The following is a 13,439-nucleotide window of genomic DNA, read 5'->3' as shown; positions in this document are numbered from 1 at the left end:
TACCAAATATTTAAAGAACTAATACCAATCCTACTCAAACTACTCCAAAAAATAGAGGAGGAGAGCTGATTCTACTTCCAAAATGATTATTCGAGGCCAGTATTACCCTGATACCAAAACCAGACAAAGACACATCAAAAAAAGAAAACCTACAGGCCAATATCTCTGATGAATTTTGACGCAAAAATTATCAACAAAATACTAGAAAACCAAATTCAGCAACACATTAAAACATCCGTCGTGACCAAGTGGGATTCATCCCAGGAATGCAAGGATGGTTCAACATATGCAAATCAATGTGATACATTATATCAACAGAATGAAGAACAAAAAACATACAATCATTTCAATTGATGCTGAAAAAGCATTTGATAAAATTCAACATCCTTCATAAAAATCTGCAAAAATCTGGGTATAGAAGGAACATGCCTCAAAATAATAAAAGCCATATATGACAGACCCACAGCTAGTATCATACTGGACAGAGAAAAACTGAAAGTCTTTCCTCTAAGATCTAGAACAAGAGAAGGATGTGCATTTTCACCCCTATTATTCAACTTAGTACTGTTAGTCCTAGCTAGAGCAATCAGACAAGAGAAAGAAAGAAAGGGCATCCAAATTGGAAAGGAAGAAGTCAAACTACCCTTGTTTGCAGATGATATGATCTGAAAAAATCTAAAGACTCCACCAAAGAATTATTAGAATAGAAACAAATTCAGTAAACTTGCAGGACACAAAGTGAACATATAAAATCAGGGGCATTTCTATATGCTAACAGTGAACAATCTGAAAAAGAAATCAAGAAAGTAATCCCATTTACAAAAGCTACAAATAAAATAAAATACTTAAAAATAAACCTCGCCAAAGAAGTGAAAGATCTCTACAGTGAAAACTACAAAATATTGATGCAAGAAATTGAAGAGGACACAAAAAAATGGATAGATATTTCATGTTAATGGACTGGAAGAATCAATATTGTTAAAATGTCCATACTACCCAAAACAATCTACAGATTCAATGCTATTTCTATCAAAATACCAATGACATCTCCACAGAAACAGAAAAAAATCATTCTAAAATTTATATGGAATCACCAAAGACCCAGAATAGCCAAAGCCATCCTGAGCAACAACAACAACGACAAAAACCTGGAGCAATCACATTATTTGAATTCAAATTATGCTACAGAGCTATAGTAACCAAAACAGCATGGTATTGGCATAAAAAGTATTGGAATTATGGGAAGCTTCCTTGATTTGATAAAGAGCATCTATAAAAACCTATAGCTAACACTGCACTTAATGGTGAAAGATTGAGTGCATCCCTCCTAAGACCAGAATCAAGGCAAGGATGTCCACTCCTACCATTTTATTCAACACAGTGTTAGACATTCTAGCCAGAGCAATAAGGAAACAAAAGGCATACAGATTGGAAATAGAAAAAAAATAAAACTCTCCTTACTTTTTATATGACTGTCAAGAAAATCCCAAAGAATCTTCAAAAAGCACCTAGAATTAATAAGTAACAACTTAGATGAAATGGACTAACTCCTTGAAAAGCACAAAGTACACAACTCATACAATACAAAATATATCATTTGAATCACCCTATAACTATTAAAGAAATTAAATTCATAATTTTAAAATTTCCCAAAAAGAAATAACACAAGATTAAGATCAAAGGATACAAGATTAACATACAAAAATTAATTTATAATATTTATCTATACTAGCAATAAACATGTAGAAACAGAAATTTAAAATACAATACCATTTACAATCCCTCAAAAAAAAGAAAAAGAAATATTTAGATGTGAATCTAATAAAACATGTTCACGGTTTGCATACTAAAGATATGAAACATTGATGAAAGAAATCAAAGACACTCAAAATAACACATAGTATTGATGTATTGGAAGACTCAGCATAGTAAAGACATTGATTCTCCCCAAATTTATATGCAGGTTTAACACAACTTCTACCGAAATCTCAAAAATATTTGTTGGTAGATATAGACAAAATTATTCTAAAATTTATATGGAAAGGCAAAGGAACTGAAATAATGAAAATACTTTTTGAACAAGATAAAGCGGCAATCTATCCCATTCCAAATCTGCTTGTATAACCACAGTAATAAAACTAAGCTTAGATGAATCTGCAGATAATTATGCTGAATAAAAAAAGCCAATTTCAAAAGGCTTCTACAACATGATTCCATTTTTACAACATCCTTAAAATGAAAAACTCATAGTATAAGAGGGCAGATTAGTGGTTACTAGTGATTAAGAAAAGGGTAAGGGATGGGAGGAAAGTGGGTGTGGCTCTAAAAGGCCATGAAGGATCCTTGTGGTGATGGAAATGTTTTGTGTCTTAGCAGTGTCAGTGTCAATATTTCAGTTACGATATTATACTATGGTTTTCCCCATTGGGGGAAACTAGGTAAAGGGTACACAAAATTTCTCTGTATTATTTCTTGCAACTGCACGTAAATCCACAATTATTTCAAAATGAAAATTTTAATTAAAAATAAAAGGACACAAGAGGCAGCTTGAAGAGGTTCCCACTGGTAAATTAGGAAAAATTTTAGTTCCAAAATAATTCAGAGCTGTAATAAATTACAAATCATTGAAAAGAATAGGAATCCAAGAGTATATACATATGGCTGATAAATATATAGGCAAATAGGCACAGAGACAGACAAGGGAGAAGAAAGGGCTCTTGCTTACAGTAGAAAGTACGCAAGCTAGTAAATGTGATGAAAGTGCTGGAGTTAAGAAATAACCATTTTGGGCCAGGTACAGTAGCTCACACCTATAATCCCAGCACTTTGGGAGGCTAAGGAGGGGAGATCACCTGAGGTCAGGAGTTCGAGACCAGCCTGGCCAACATGGTGAAACCCTGTCTCTATTAAAAGACAAAAGTTAGCAGGGCACGGTGGCAGGTGCCTGTAATCCCAGCTACTTGGGAGGGTGAGGCAGGAGAATTGCTTGAACATAGGAGACAGAGGTTGCAGCAATAAGAAACAGCAAATTTATATAACCTGAAAGTGATTCCCCATAGTTCTCTATTCCTGGAAATGAAAAAAAGATAGTAACTGGCAGGGACGGGGAGAATATCAGACAATACCTGGAATGGCTAATCAAAATTAACATCACCACTAAGGGCAGATGGATATAGTGTGTCTTTTGATGTGATACCCTGAGAGGGATACATTATTTATGTACTATTCTGACTTGGGATGCAAAACCAACCCGAATGAGGAATCATCAGACACATCCAAAATGAAGAACATTCTTATTTTGAAAAAGAGAAGAGGTATAGATGCTTTAATAATATGAGTGTTATAAAAGAAAAAAAAGGCTGAAGGTCAAAAGATACTAAAGAACTATAAGACTAAATGTCATATGTGATTCTGAATTGGATTCAATACATGAGAGGAAAATACAGTGCTATCAAGGATGTCATTGGGTTAACTGACAAATTAGGTACGGATGGCATACAACTAGGTATAGTTTAAATAAAACTATAGTATCAATGTTGAATTTCTTGACATTGATAACTGTAGTGTGGTTATGAAGAGAACATCCTATTTTTAGGAAATACACGCTGAAGTATCTGGGCATAAAAGAACACTAATATATGCAACTTTCAAATGGCTTAGGAAAAAACAGACAATAATAATGCTAATGAGGCAAACTAGTAACAATAGATGAAACTAAAAGAGATAAGGGGATTCTTTGCACTATTCTCACAATTTCTTTCATTTGAAATTATTGCCAAATAAAAAATGTTTTAAAAATTATTTGGCTATAATTACTCACCAAAAAGAACCTAAGAAATGTACATGCCAATTTGGATAAGATACACTCCTAAAAAGCACAATAATTAAGAGCACAGGCTTCTGAGTGAAGACAAATTTAGCTTCAAATCTCAGCTCTGCCATTATTAGCTAACACTGACCTCAAGGGATCTCCATTTTTTTAATCTGTAAAATGGGGGAAATGATTCCTATCTCATAGAATTACTTTGATAATTAAATTTTATGTATATCACAATCTCTGGCATATCATAATCATTAAACAAAGCTGCTTGTTATTTTAACAGGTTAGGAGTGGTGGCAATGGTGGTAGTGGTAGTGGTGGTGGTGGTGGTGCTGGTGGCTGCTATAGGCCATGGAGATACAAAGATGACCAAAACATGGTTTCTGACCTCAAAGAACTCTTAGAGCTGAACCACAAACAACAGTCTGTAACATAAGTGAAAATAAATTGGTACTGGAACAGAAACAAAAGCATATTTACTCCTGGGGAGTTGGCTGGGAAGACTCACAGGGAAGGTGACACTGAAAGTGAGCCTTAGAGGGTAGGTAAGGATTTCACCAGGTGGAAGTCAGGGCAAGTGGTGAGGGTTTTTCTGACAGTAACAGGTTATGCTGAGAGCTCGGGGCACGTGTGGGAAATAGTAAATATTTCCACTGGGGTGAGAGTGGGGGAAAGTGCAGAGTGGGGCTGGAAAAGTACACCTAGACCAAGCTATGAAGTGTGAGGGGTCCTGAATGTAACTCATAGGGTCTCTAATGTGTTCTGTGTGCTGTGGGAGCATCACTGGAGGTTTCTAAGTGAAGAGTAACATCAGGAATTGCAGTCAGAAATGCTGCTTTGGTGGTCACTCAAAAAGTTAGTCTCGTAACTTTTAGGAGTGGGGCACTCCACTGGGGACTCCTAAAAAAAGGCCAAGAAAACATCATCCTTGGCATGTCTCCCCTTTTTTTAGTATGCCGCATCCAAAGCAGGATTATCAAAATAGTCAACAACAGGTAAGGCTGGCTAGGCCATGGTGCAGACATACAGACAGGCAGACACACACACACATACTCTCACACACTCACACACGAGAGTGGCTTCCAGGAAGGAGTGGTCAAGGGATTTTGGGAGAGCTAACTAGCATGGCAACCAGAACTGAAAGCTGGCAAGGGTCCCAGAGGCCCCCTGTTGTACCAGGCATTTACCCCATTAACTGCATCCTAGGGTCCAAGGATGGGGCCAGGATGCCAACAGACACATGGGTAGCTCAAGGGGAGCAGGCAAAGGAGAGGGGAGTATTTCTACATTTTAACAACCAATACCAGTGCCTTCCAGCTGACCATGAGATCTGCCCCCACCCAGGGTTTCTCTTCACCAGACCATCTACCCTCAGATTCTTTAACTCTGGCTGGCTCAGAAGGACCAGAAACGTCTCTCTGGCCAGCAAAGCCCCCTTGAAAGTAAGGCTTCCTGACCACACTAGGCGGTACTATCTGTGTTTTACATTGTACAGGCAAGGTGCTCCATATGGTCTACACACAGGACTGGACTTAAAAATGAGCTATGGGCCAGGCATGGTGGTTCATGCCTGTAATCCCAGCACTGTGGGAGGCCAAGGTGGGTGGATCACCTGAGGTCAAGAGTTCAAGAGCAGCCTGGTCAACACAGTGAAACCCTGTCTCTACTAAAACTCCAAAAAAATAATTAGCCAGGCATGGTGGTGGGCGCCTGTAATCCCAGCTACTTGGGAGCTGAGGCAGAAGAATTGCTTGAACCCGGAAGGCAGAGGTTGCAGTAAACCGAGATTGTGCCACTGCACTCCAGCCTGGGCCACAAAACAAGACTCTGTCTCAAAAAAAAAAAATTAACTATGGATGCTATATATGAATTGTTACATTTCTCTGTGTTAATTTTTGCACATTTAATAAAGAGAGATTAAAGATTTAATTCACTTTTTAAAAGGACAACATAATCAATATATGGTTCTTTTGGAGCTTGTATCTTTTCATCTAACTAGTTTGGAAAGATTCACGCTTCTCCCATGTGTAGTAAGAGGAAAGGAATGTGTTCTCATAGAATATTCTCCTTTGATACATTAAAACCTTTAACTTTTAAATTTACTGGAAAGTTATTTGAAAATATGGCTGATATTTAAATCAGCAAGACAAAAAAAGTAGCTCCATCTGGACAAAGAGAGACATTTATTTAGTGATTGGAACAGCCTGTTGTTACCTCTGAGGCAATGGAGGTGAAGCTGCTGCTGAAATGCACATGCTTATGGATCTCACTGCCATTGGCTGTCAGGAGCCAGTCCCCAAAGGCCTGGTCTTCACCAGCTGACTGGTTACCGTGGCTCTGATTTGGCAGGAGCTCTGCCAGGTCCCAGTGGTATGATGGCGTGGCCCCAACCAGTGCAATGAGGATGGCCTCCGTGGCCACGTAGAGCTGAAAGAGCAAACACACAGAACCAAACACTGCAGACATTTGCCTCAATGTTGAAGACACTTAGCAGGCTTGCAAACCTTGAAAGATCAGTTTCTTGCTTTTGAATTTTTATGAGCTACAGATATAAGCCACATCAGAAACAAAGGAGAAAAACATGAAAAAGAACCTTTATGATCTACCACAAACAGAATCATTGGCAATCCCACTTGTAAAACGCTTTATACTTTTTCAGAGGGTTTTCTTTCTTTGAGATATTTCTGATGCTAAAGACACTGTTTATATGCTTATATGGTTCAAAAGCAGAAGGGCAGGGAAAACATTATTTGCTCTGATTTAAAAGAGTAACATTCCAGCTATTATCTCTTCAACACCATATCTTCAGATCAGATAAGCATTCACTAGGGGGCTAGGAGTATCTTGGCCTTGGATTCATGATCTAAACAAGAGACTTTCTGTAGTATAATTGTCACAGAAAACAATATATATTATATTGTTTTACTAAAGCAGGTAAGCATAGTATGTACTAGAGTAGGCACTATTTTAAAATATGACATACAGCTCATAATAAGATTTTGAGAAATTCAAAGTCCCAGCTATAGATACTCATTTTGTAATGTTGAGTTGTACTTAGTCTTGGTTTGATCTAACCATAGTTGTCGTCCTGCAAAGAAAATATATTTCATGCATTCATTCAAGAAATATGCTTCACACATTCATTCAAGAAATATTTATTAAACACATATGCCATTGTCACTAATTGTTCTGGGCTTTACAGCTACTTGCAATTGGGTTTATGTTAAGCCCTATTGCAACCTTTTTGTGCTATGGATTTTCAGTATTAACTCCCATTGTTGGATGATTATTTCAAGTTTAACATTTATTAAGAAAACACATAATTAGTCTGCTCCAGAGCAAGACAATCTAAAGAAACTATCCCTATTAACTTAGAACTTGATATCTTAAGATACCTTTAATCATCACTGCTGCAGTCCCCGCATTTTGGGAGGCTGAGACAGGTGGATCACTTGAGGTCAGGAGTTAGAGACCAGCCTGGCCAACATGGTGAAACCCCATCTCTACTAAAAATACATAAATTTTCCAGGTGTGGTGGCGGGCACCTGTAATTCCAGCTACTCGGGAGGCTCAGGCAGGAGAATCGCTTGAACCCAGGAGGTGGAAGTTGCAGTGAGCTGAGATCACACCACTGCACTCCAGTCTGGGTGACAGAGTGAGACAAAAAACAAAAAACAAAAAAACAGATGTGATGTTTCCATTCTGGGTAAGGCTGAGAGGATCTAAGGCATTCTCAATCTACTTTGAGTCCATCAACGATGGGACTCTCTGGAGAGGTACAAAGCTGCCATGGGTCAGGATGCTGGGTGATTTCTTATACACTGCAAGGGAAAGTAAGTTCCTAGACCGGCTCCTATTTGCATACTATTACAGAAGTTTTCGAATAGGAGGTAATCAGCTTATAAAAATAAAAACCTTAATAATTATAAGAACAGACAGATTACACATTTAGCAGCAGCTATAATTACAGAGCCACTTACACCCATTTAGGAACTGCCCCTGATTAGTATAATCTGCTGAAATTTAATTGATGGGTGTAAAGCAATGAAACACATGGGGCAAGGGAACTCGGGAGGACAGGATTTGAAACACAGGTTCTAGTGAATGCACAGCCTTCAATTAGGAAAGCAAACTACTTATGTTTCTAAATGTACTCTTTCCTACCTTTGTTCACACCATTCGCTTCACCTGGAAGGCACTTTCTCCTGCTGCAAATGTTTGAACTTTCCCCATCCTCCAAGATGCAACACAGATATCACCTCCTCCATGAAGCCTTCCTTACTGTCTTGCTTGTATCTCCAACCCCTCCAGAAGTCCTCTCCTGTTTCTTGCTGCTCACTCCTAAAGCTCCATCTAGACTTTTGAGAGCATGAACCATTTCCTTCACTGTATTATATTTATGTATTTGCTTATCTTATTTTGTCTGATTGAAACATACTCTCCTTAAAGGCAGGATCTATGTCTGATTCACCTTTGGTCTTCCAAAGCAAATAACCCAGGGCCTACACACTCAACAGGTGAATGAATAAATGACCAGGATGGAATACCAATAACAGCACATGCCTTTATAATGCTAATTATGTGCCAGGCACTATTCAAAGTTTCTTTTGAATATATGTTAACATATCTTTTTTTTTTTTTTTTTTTTTTTTGAGACTGAGTTTCGCTCTTGTCACCCAGGCTAGAGTGTAATGGTGCGATCTTGGCTCACTGCAATCTCTGCCTCCCAGATTCAAGCGATTCTCATGCCTCAGCCTCGGGAGTAGCTGGGATTACAGGTACCTGCCAACACGCCCAGCTAATTTTTGTATTTTTAGTAGAGATGGGGTTTCACCATGTTGGCCAGGTTGTTCTTGAACTCCTGACCTCCAGTGATCCACCCACCTCAGCCTACCAAAGTGCTGGGATTACAGGCGTGAGCCACCATGCCTGGCCAACATATATTTTTATCTGGATTGTTCTAGGATAAGCAATCTTCTAGGTAGAAGAAGAAATGCTCCAAAGGGTCCTCTAATCTGAGGCATCATCCATTATGAAGGATACCATTCTCAATAAAGCCAGTTTGGAGAAAACAACTCAAAAACAAAGTGATGTTGCTATATACCCTTATTCATAATATAGGGAATAGTGAAATCTACCTAATCAGTATTATCTGTATTCATCAGTATTAACTAGTTTTCTTTCTAGCAACCTGCAGGCAGAATAAGCACTTTCCATTTCTCTCATCTTCTCTGTTCTCCTCCCACTCTTCACAATGTCTTCCTCATCCACCTCCTATGCATGCACACACACCCACACAAACACACACACACACACACACACACACACATACATCCAAGGCCCTCACAGAACACACAAGTCCACAGCTTTATGCCACCAGAAGAGTCAGAAACTTGCAACTCTTCTATGCAGTGCCAGCCTCAATAAAACGGTGTTAGCCTTTTTGTCTCCTCCAGTACCCATGGTCATGCTTACTTTTGCTAACCATAAGGGAGACAGAAGAAGCAGGCAGTAATGATACTGTTTCATAAATGCTATGAAAGGGGTACTGTGAGAAATTATGTCAGAGAGGCAATGCTTAAACACTGCATTCAGATTAATACTGGTCCTCGGCCAGGTGCGGTGACTCATACCTGTAATCCCAGGACTGTTGGAGGTCAAGGTGGGTGGATCATTTGAGGTCAGAAGTTTGAGACCAGCCTAACCAACATGATGAAACCCTGTCTCTACCAAAAATACAAAAAAAAAAAAAAAAAAGTAGCTGGGCATGGTGGCACATGCCTGTAGTCCCAGCTACTTGGGAAGCTGAGGCAGAAGAACTGCTTGAACCCGGGAGGTGGAGGTTGCAGTGAGCTGAGATTGCGCCAGTGCACTCCAGCCTGGGTGACAGAGCGAGCCCCCCCACAAAAAACAAACAAACAAACAAAAAACAACTAGGTCCTCTATTCTACAGTCACTTACAGGGTCATATGGTCATAGAAGGCTTAGCATTAACTAGCCATGGGGATGCATCACCTACACACAGAATATGGGGGTGGTTCTCTTTGGTTTGCTATCTTTGGCTATGACAAATTCACACAGCTCACATCCTATTCCTTTCCCCTAAAAAAACAAAAATATTCTCTCATTCTTCTCTCTACTATTATCTACAACTACCATGGACACATTCACCCACATAGTTTTGCCTAATAAAATTGCACCCATCAGCAGATGGGCCTTAAAGCCACAAAGAGCAACCACCATCCATTGTCTACCAGAGTGAGAATAACAACATCTCAAATAAATCATTATCTTCTCTAGCTCTACCTCTAGGGAAGGAGAACAAGTGCCACAGATGGCTGGATTTTTTCCCCCCTTTCAATGTAATTATAAGTAGAAAAATGACTAAAATGCACTAGGGGATTGAAATTTTTAAGTTTCAAGAAGTGAAGGTTTTTAAAGTAATTTTATATTAACACCATTATGAGCTCTTACAATACTTCTCAGGAAACCAAAAAAGTCTCCTATAAATTGTCTCATCACAATACCTTGTGCTATGAAGTCATGGTTCAGTATGATGTTTATTTTTTAAGTAGGCAAAATGAGACACAGAACGATTAAGTAAACTGTTCAATTTATATATAACACTAATTGCAAAAGCAGGATGAGAACAAGAACCACTTAACTTTGGGGCCAGAGCTTTTTTCGGAGAAAATAGAGGGAGGAGGGAAATCAAAGATTATTTTATTGTTGCCATTACCCTTTTTTTTTTTTTTTTTTTTTTTGAGACAGAGTCTCACTCTGTCGCTGAGGCTGGAGTGCAGTGGCCGGATCTCCGCCTACCAGGTTTACGCCATTCTCCTGCCTCAGCCTCCCGAGTAGCTGGGACTACAGGCGCCCGCCACCTCGCCCGGCTAATTTTTTTTTTTGTATTTTTTTAGTAGAGACGGGGTTTCACCGTGTTAGCCAGGATGGTCTCGATCTCCTGACCTCGTGATCCGCCCATCTCGGCCTCCCAAAGTGCTGGGATTACAGGCTTGAGCCACCGCGCCCGGCCACCTTTAGTTTTTTTTAATGCATTTAGTACTCAGTTACCTAACCAACTCAATCCAAAGCATTACATAAGCCAGACCATAATCATGAAGACAGGATTATATGCCCATTGTCCAGCACAGAGTGGGTATTCAATCAATATTTGTTGGCTGACTTACTAATACTAGCTATTTTTTGTGTGTAAAATTTGAGACACACTAACACACCCGGAGTAACTGGTGCCTCTAAATACTGTTTTTTCCCCATTTTAATCTGTCTACATTATGACACCAGATCAATCTCCCTGAAACTCCTCCTGAAACTCTTCCAGTCAAAACATATTAATGGATAAATAATAAGTTTTCTAGCATTCCAGATCCTCCACCACATGGTCCAGGTGCTAACTAATCTGCATTCAAGCTTCCTCTACCAGCCTATTCAATTCCCCCAACATGACTTATTCATTGTGTGGTGTGAAGGCAGTAGAATCTGTTATCCCGAGTCTGAATCCCAGCTCTAATTAAACCTTGAGCAAATCCAAACCTCTCTAAGTTTCGTTTTCTTCCAGTTAAGACCAGACACTAATGGTACATCTTTATCCAAGTCATTAATATCGAATTCACCTATCTTCAGTGTCAAGTGGGATTCTTCCATAGTCAACAGTGAATGGCACAGCACTGTACAAATAGTATACAATAGTGCTTCCTAAATTTAATGTGACTCCCTAAGTCTGTGTGGGGCTAAGAGTCTGCATTTCCAACAAGCTGCAACAACCAACAACCACACTCTGTGTAGCAAGGGCATAAGTTATTCCCTCTTCCACACTTATTCCAATTTTATGTTTTTCTACCTGAAATGACCTTCCCATTTCTCCCTAAATCCAAGCTTCAAAGTTCAGCTCAAGTTCAGATATCTCTCTGACGGCTTCAACAAATCACTCTAGACTACACCGTCTCCTCTCTTAATTTCTAAAGCATTAGTTGGCTGTACTATTTACTGGGGAAATACTGCTTTGTATCATTATATAATGTGTAGATATAGTTCAACTCTAACTTTCAATGATGTGTCATCTCCTGAAGGAAAGAAACTCTAACTTATACTGCTATTTCCCTCTAAAGAACCCAACACACTGCTATATACATAAAAGTCTATCTCATATATATAACAAATATATATAGTCTATCAAATACATTTTTTAACTAACTCCTTGCATAATGGTATAACAAAAAAAAAAAAAAGAGATGAAAAACAACTAGTAACTCTGTTACCTAATTTTTGTTCCAATCACTAATTAAGACTAGGCCAGGTGCAGTGGCTCATGCCTATAATCCCAGCATTTTAGAGAGCCAAGGCAGGAGGATCACTTGAGTCTAGGAGTTCAAGACCACCCTGGGCAACATAGTAAGACTCCACCTCGATTTAAAAATAAATTAAAAAAAATTCTGGACAAATTATTTAATCTGCATCTGTTTCTCTCTCTCTCTCTCTCTTTTTTTTTTTTTTTTAGATGGAGTCTCACTCTATCACCCAGACTGGAGTACAGTGGTGCAATCTTGGCTCACTACAACCTCTGCCTCCCAAGTTCAAGCAATTCTCTGCCTCAGCCTACCAAGCAGTTGGGATTACAGACGCCCATCACCACAGCCAGCTAATTTTTGTGTTTTTAGTAGAGACAGGGTTTCACCATCTTGGCCAGACTGGTCTTGAACTCCTGACCTCGTGATCCACCTGCCTCAGCCTCCCAAAGTGCTGGGATTATAGGCGTGAGCCATCGCGCCCAGCCTTCTCTCTCTTTTTCAAGTAAAATGGTAATACCACCAGCTAACCATCCCTTCTTCTTCAATGGTTTAATTTTTAAAAAACAAACTTGTAACAAGCACCAAAACTTTGCAACACAGTATGTTATACACCTCAGATGGTAAAATGGATAAAAAGCAGTCCTTTCCTTCAAGGCACATACATTCAAGTGAGGACAACAAACAGTCATGTGTCAATACATCACTCAACAACTGGGATACGTTCTGAGAAATGTGTCGTTAGGCAAGTCCATCATTGTGCAAATGTCAGAGTGCACTTACCCAAACCTATCTATAACCTCCCACACACCTAGGCTATATGGCATAGCCTATTCCTCCTAGGCTACAAATCTGTAAGGCATGTTACTGTACGGAATATTGTTGGCAACTACAACACAGTGGTGAATATTTGTATTTCTAAACATACCCAACATAGAAAATACACAGTTAAAGATTTTTTAAATGGTATACCTGTATGGGACACTTACCATGAATGGAGCCTGCAGGACTGGAAGCTGCCCTGTGTGAATCAGTGAAATGAGGAGTGAATGGATGTGAAGGCCTAGGACACTACTGTAGACTTTATAAACAATGTACAATTGGGCTAAATTTATTTTTTAAATTATTTCTTCAATAATAATTAAACTTACTGTAGCTTTTCTACATTTTAAACTTAAAATTTTTTTAACTTTTGACTCTTGTAGTAACACAGCTAAAAACACAAACACATTATATAGCTGTACAAAAATATTTTTTCTTTATATCCTTATTCTATAAGCTTATTTCTATTTTTTTAAAATTTTTTGAACTTA

General features: G+C 38.8%; 1 protein-coding gene across 7 annotated transcripts in view; it reads right to left on the bottom strand.

The window, feature by feature from the left end:
* SLC22A15 (solute carrier family 22 member 15) overlaps positions 1–13,439 on the bottom strand; it is an 86,703-nt gene that overhangs the window by 64,792 nt on the left and 8,472 nt on the right. For 4 of the 7 annotated variants that reach the window (XR_002515673.2, XR_002515672.2, XM_003892456.5 and 1 more), the window contains exon 2: positions 6,035–6,247. The exons of 1 other annotated variant lie outside the window; for it this stretch is intronic. Coding sequence is in view for 4 of the 6 variants with exons in the window: in XM_003892456.5 (XP_003892505.2) it covers positions 6,035–6,247 (213 nt within the window). In the remaining 2 variants the exon portion in view is untranslated. Of the gene's footprint in view, positions 1–6,034; positions 6,248–13,115; positions 13,238–13,439 lie in introns of those variants that run through there. 2 more of the 7 variants (XM_031652230.1, XM_031652231.1) reach the window with 2 other exon arrangements.

The sequence above is a fragment of the Papio anubis genome, chromosome 1 (genome assembly GCF_008728515.1).
Source record: "Papio anubis isolate 15944 chromosome 1, Panubis1.0, whole genome shotgun sequence".
NCBI lineage: Eukaryota > Metazoa > Chordata > Mammalia > Primates > Cercopithecidae > Papio > Papio anubis.
This window is presented reverse-complemented; position numbering and strand designations above follow the sequence as displayed.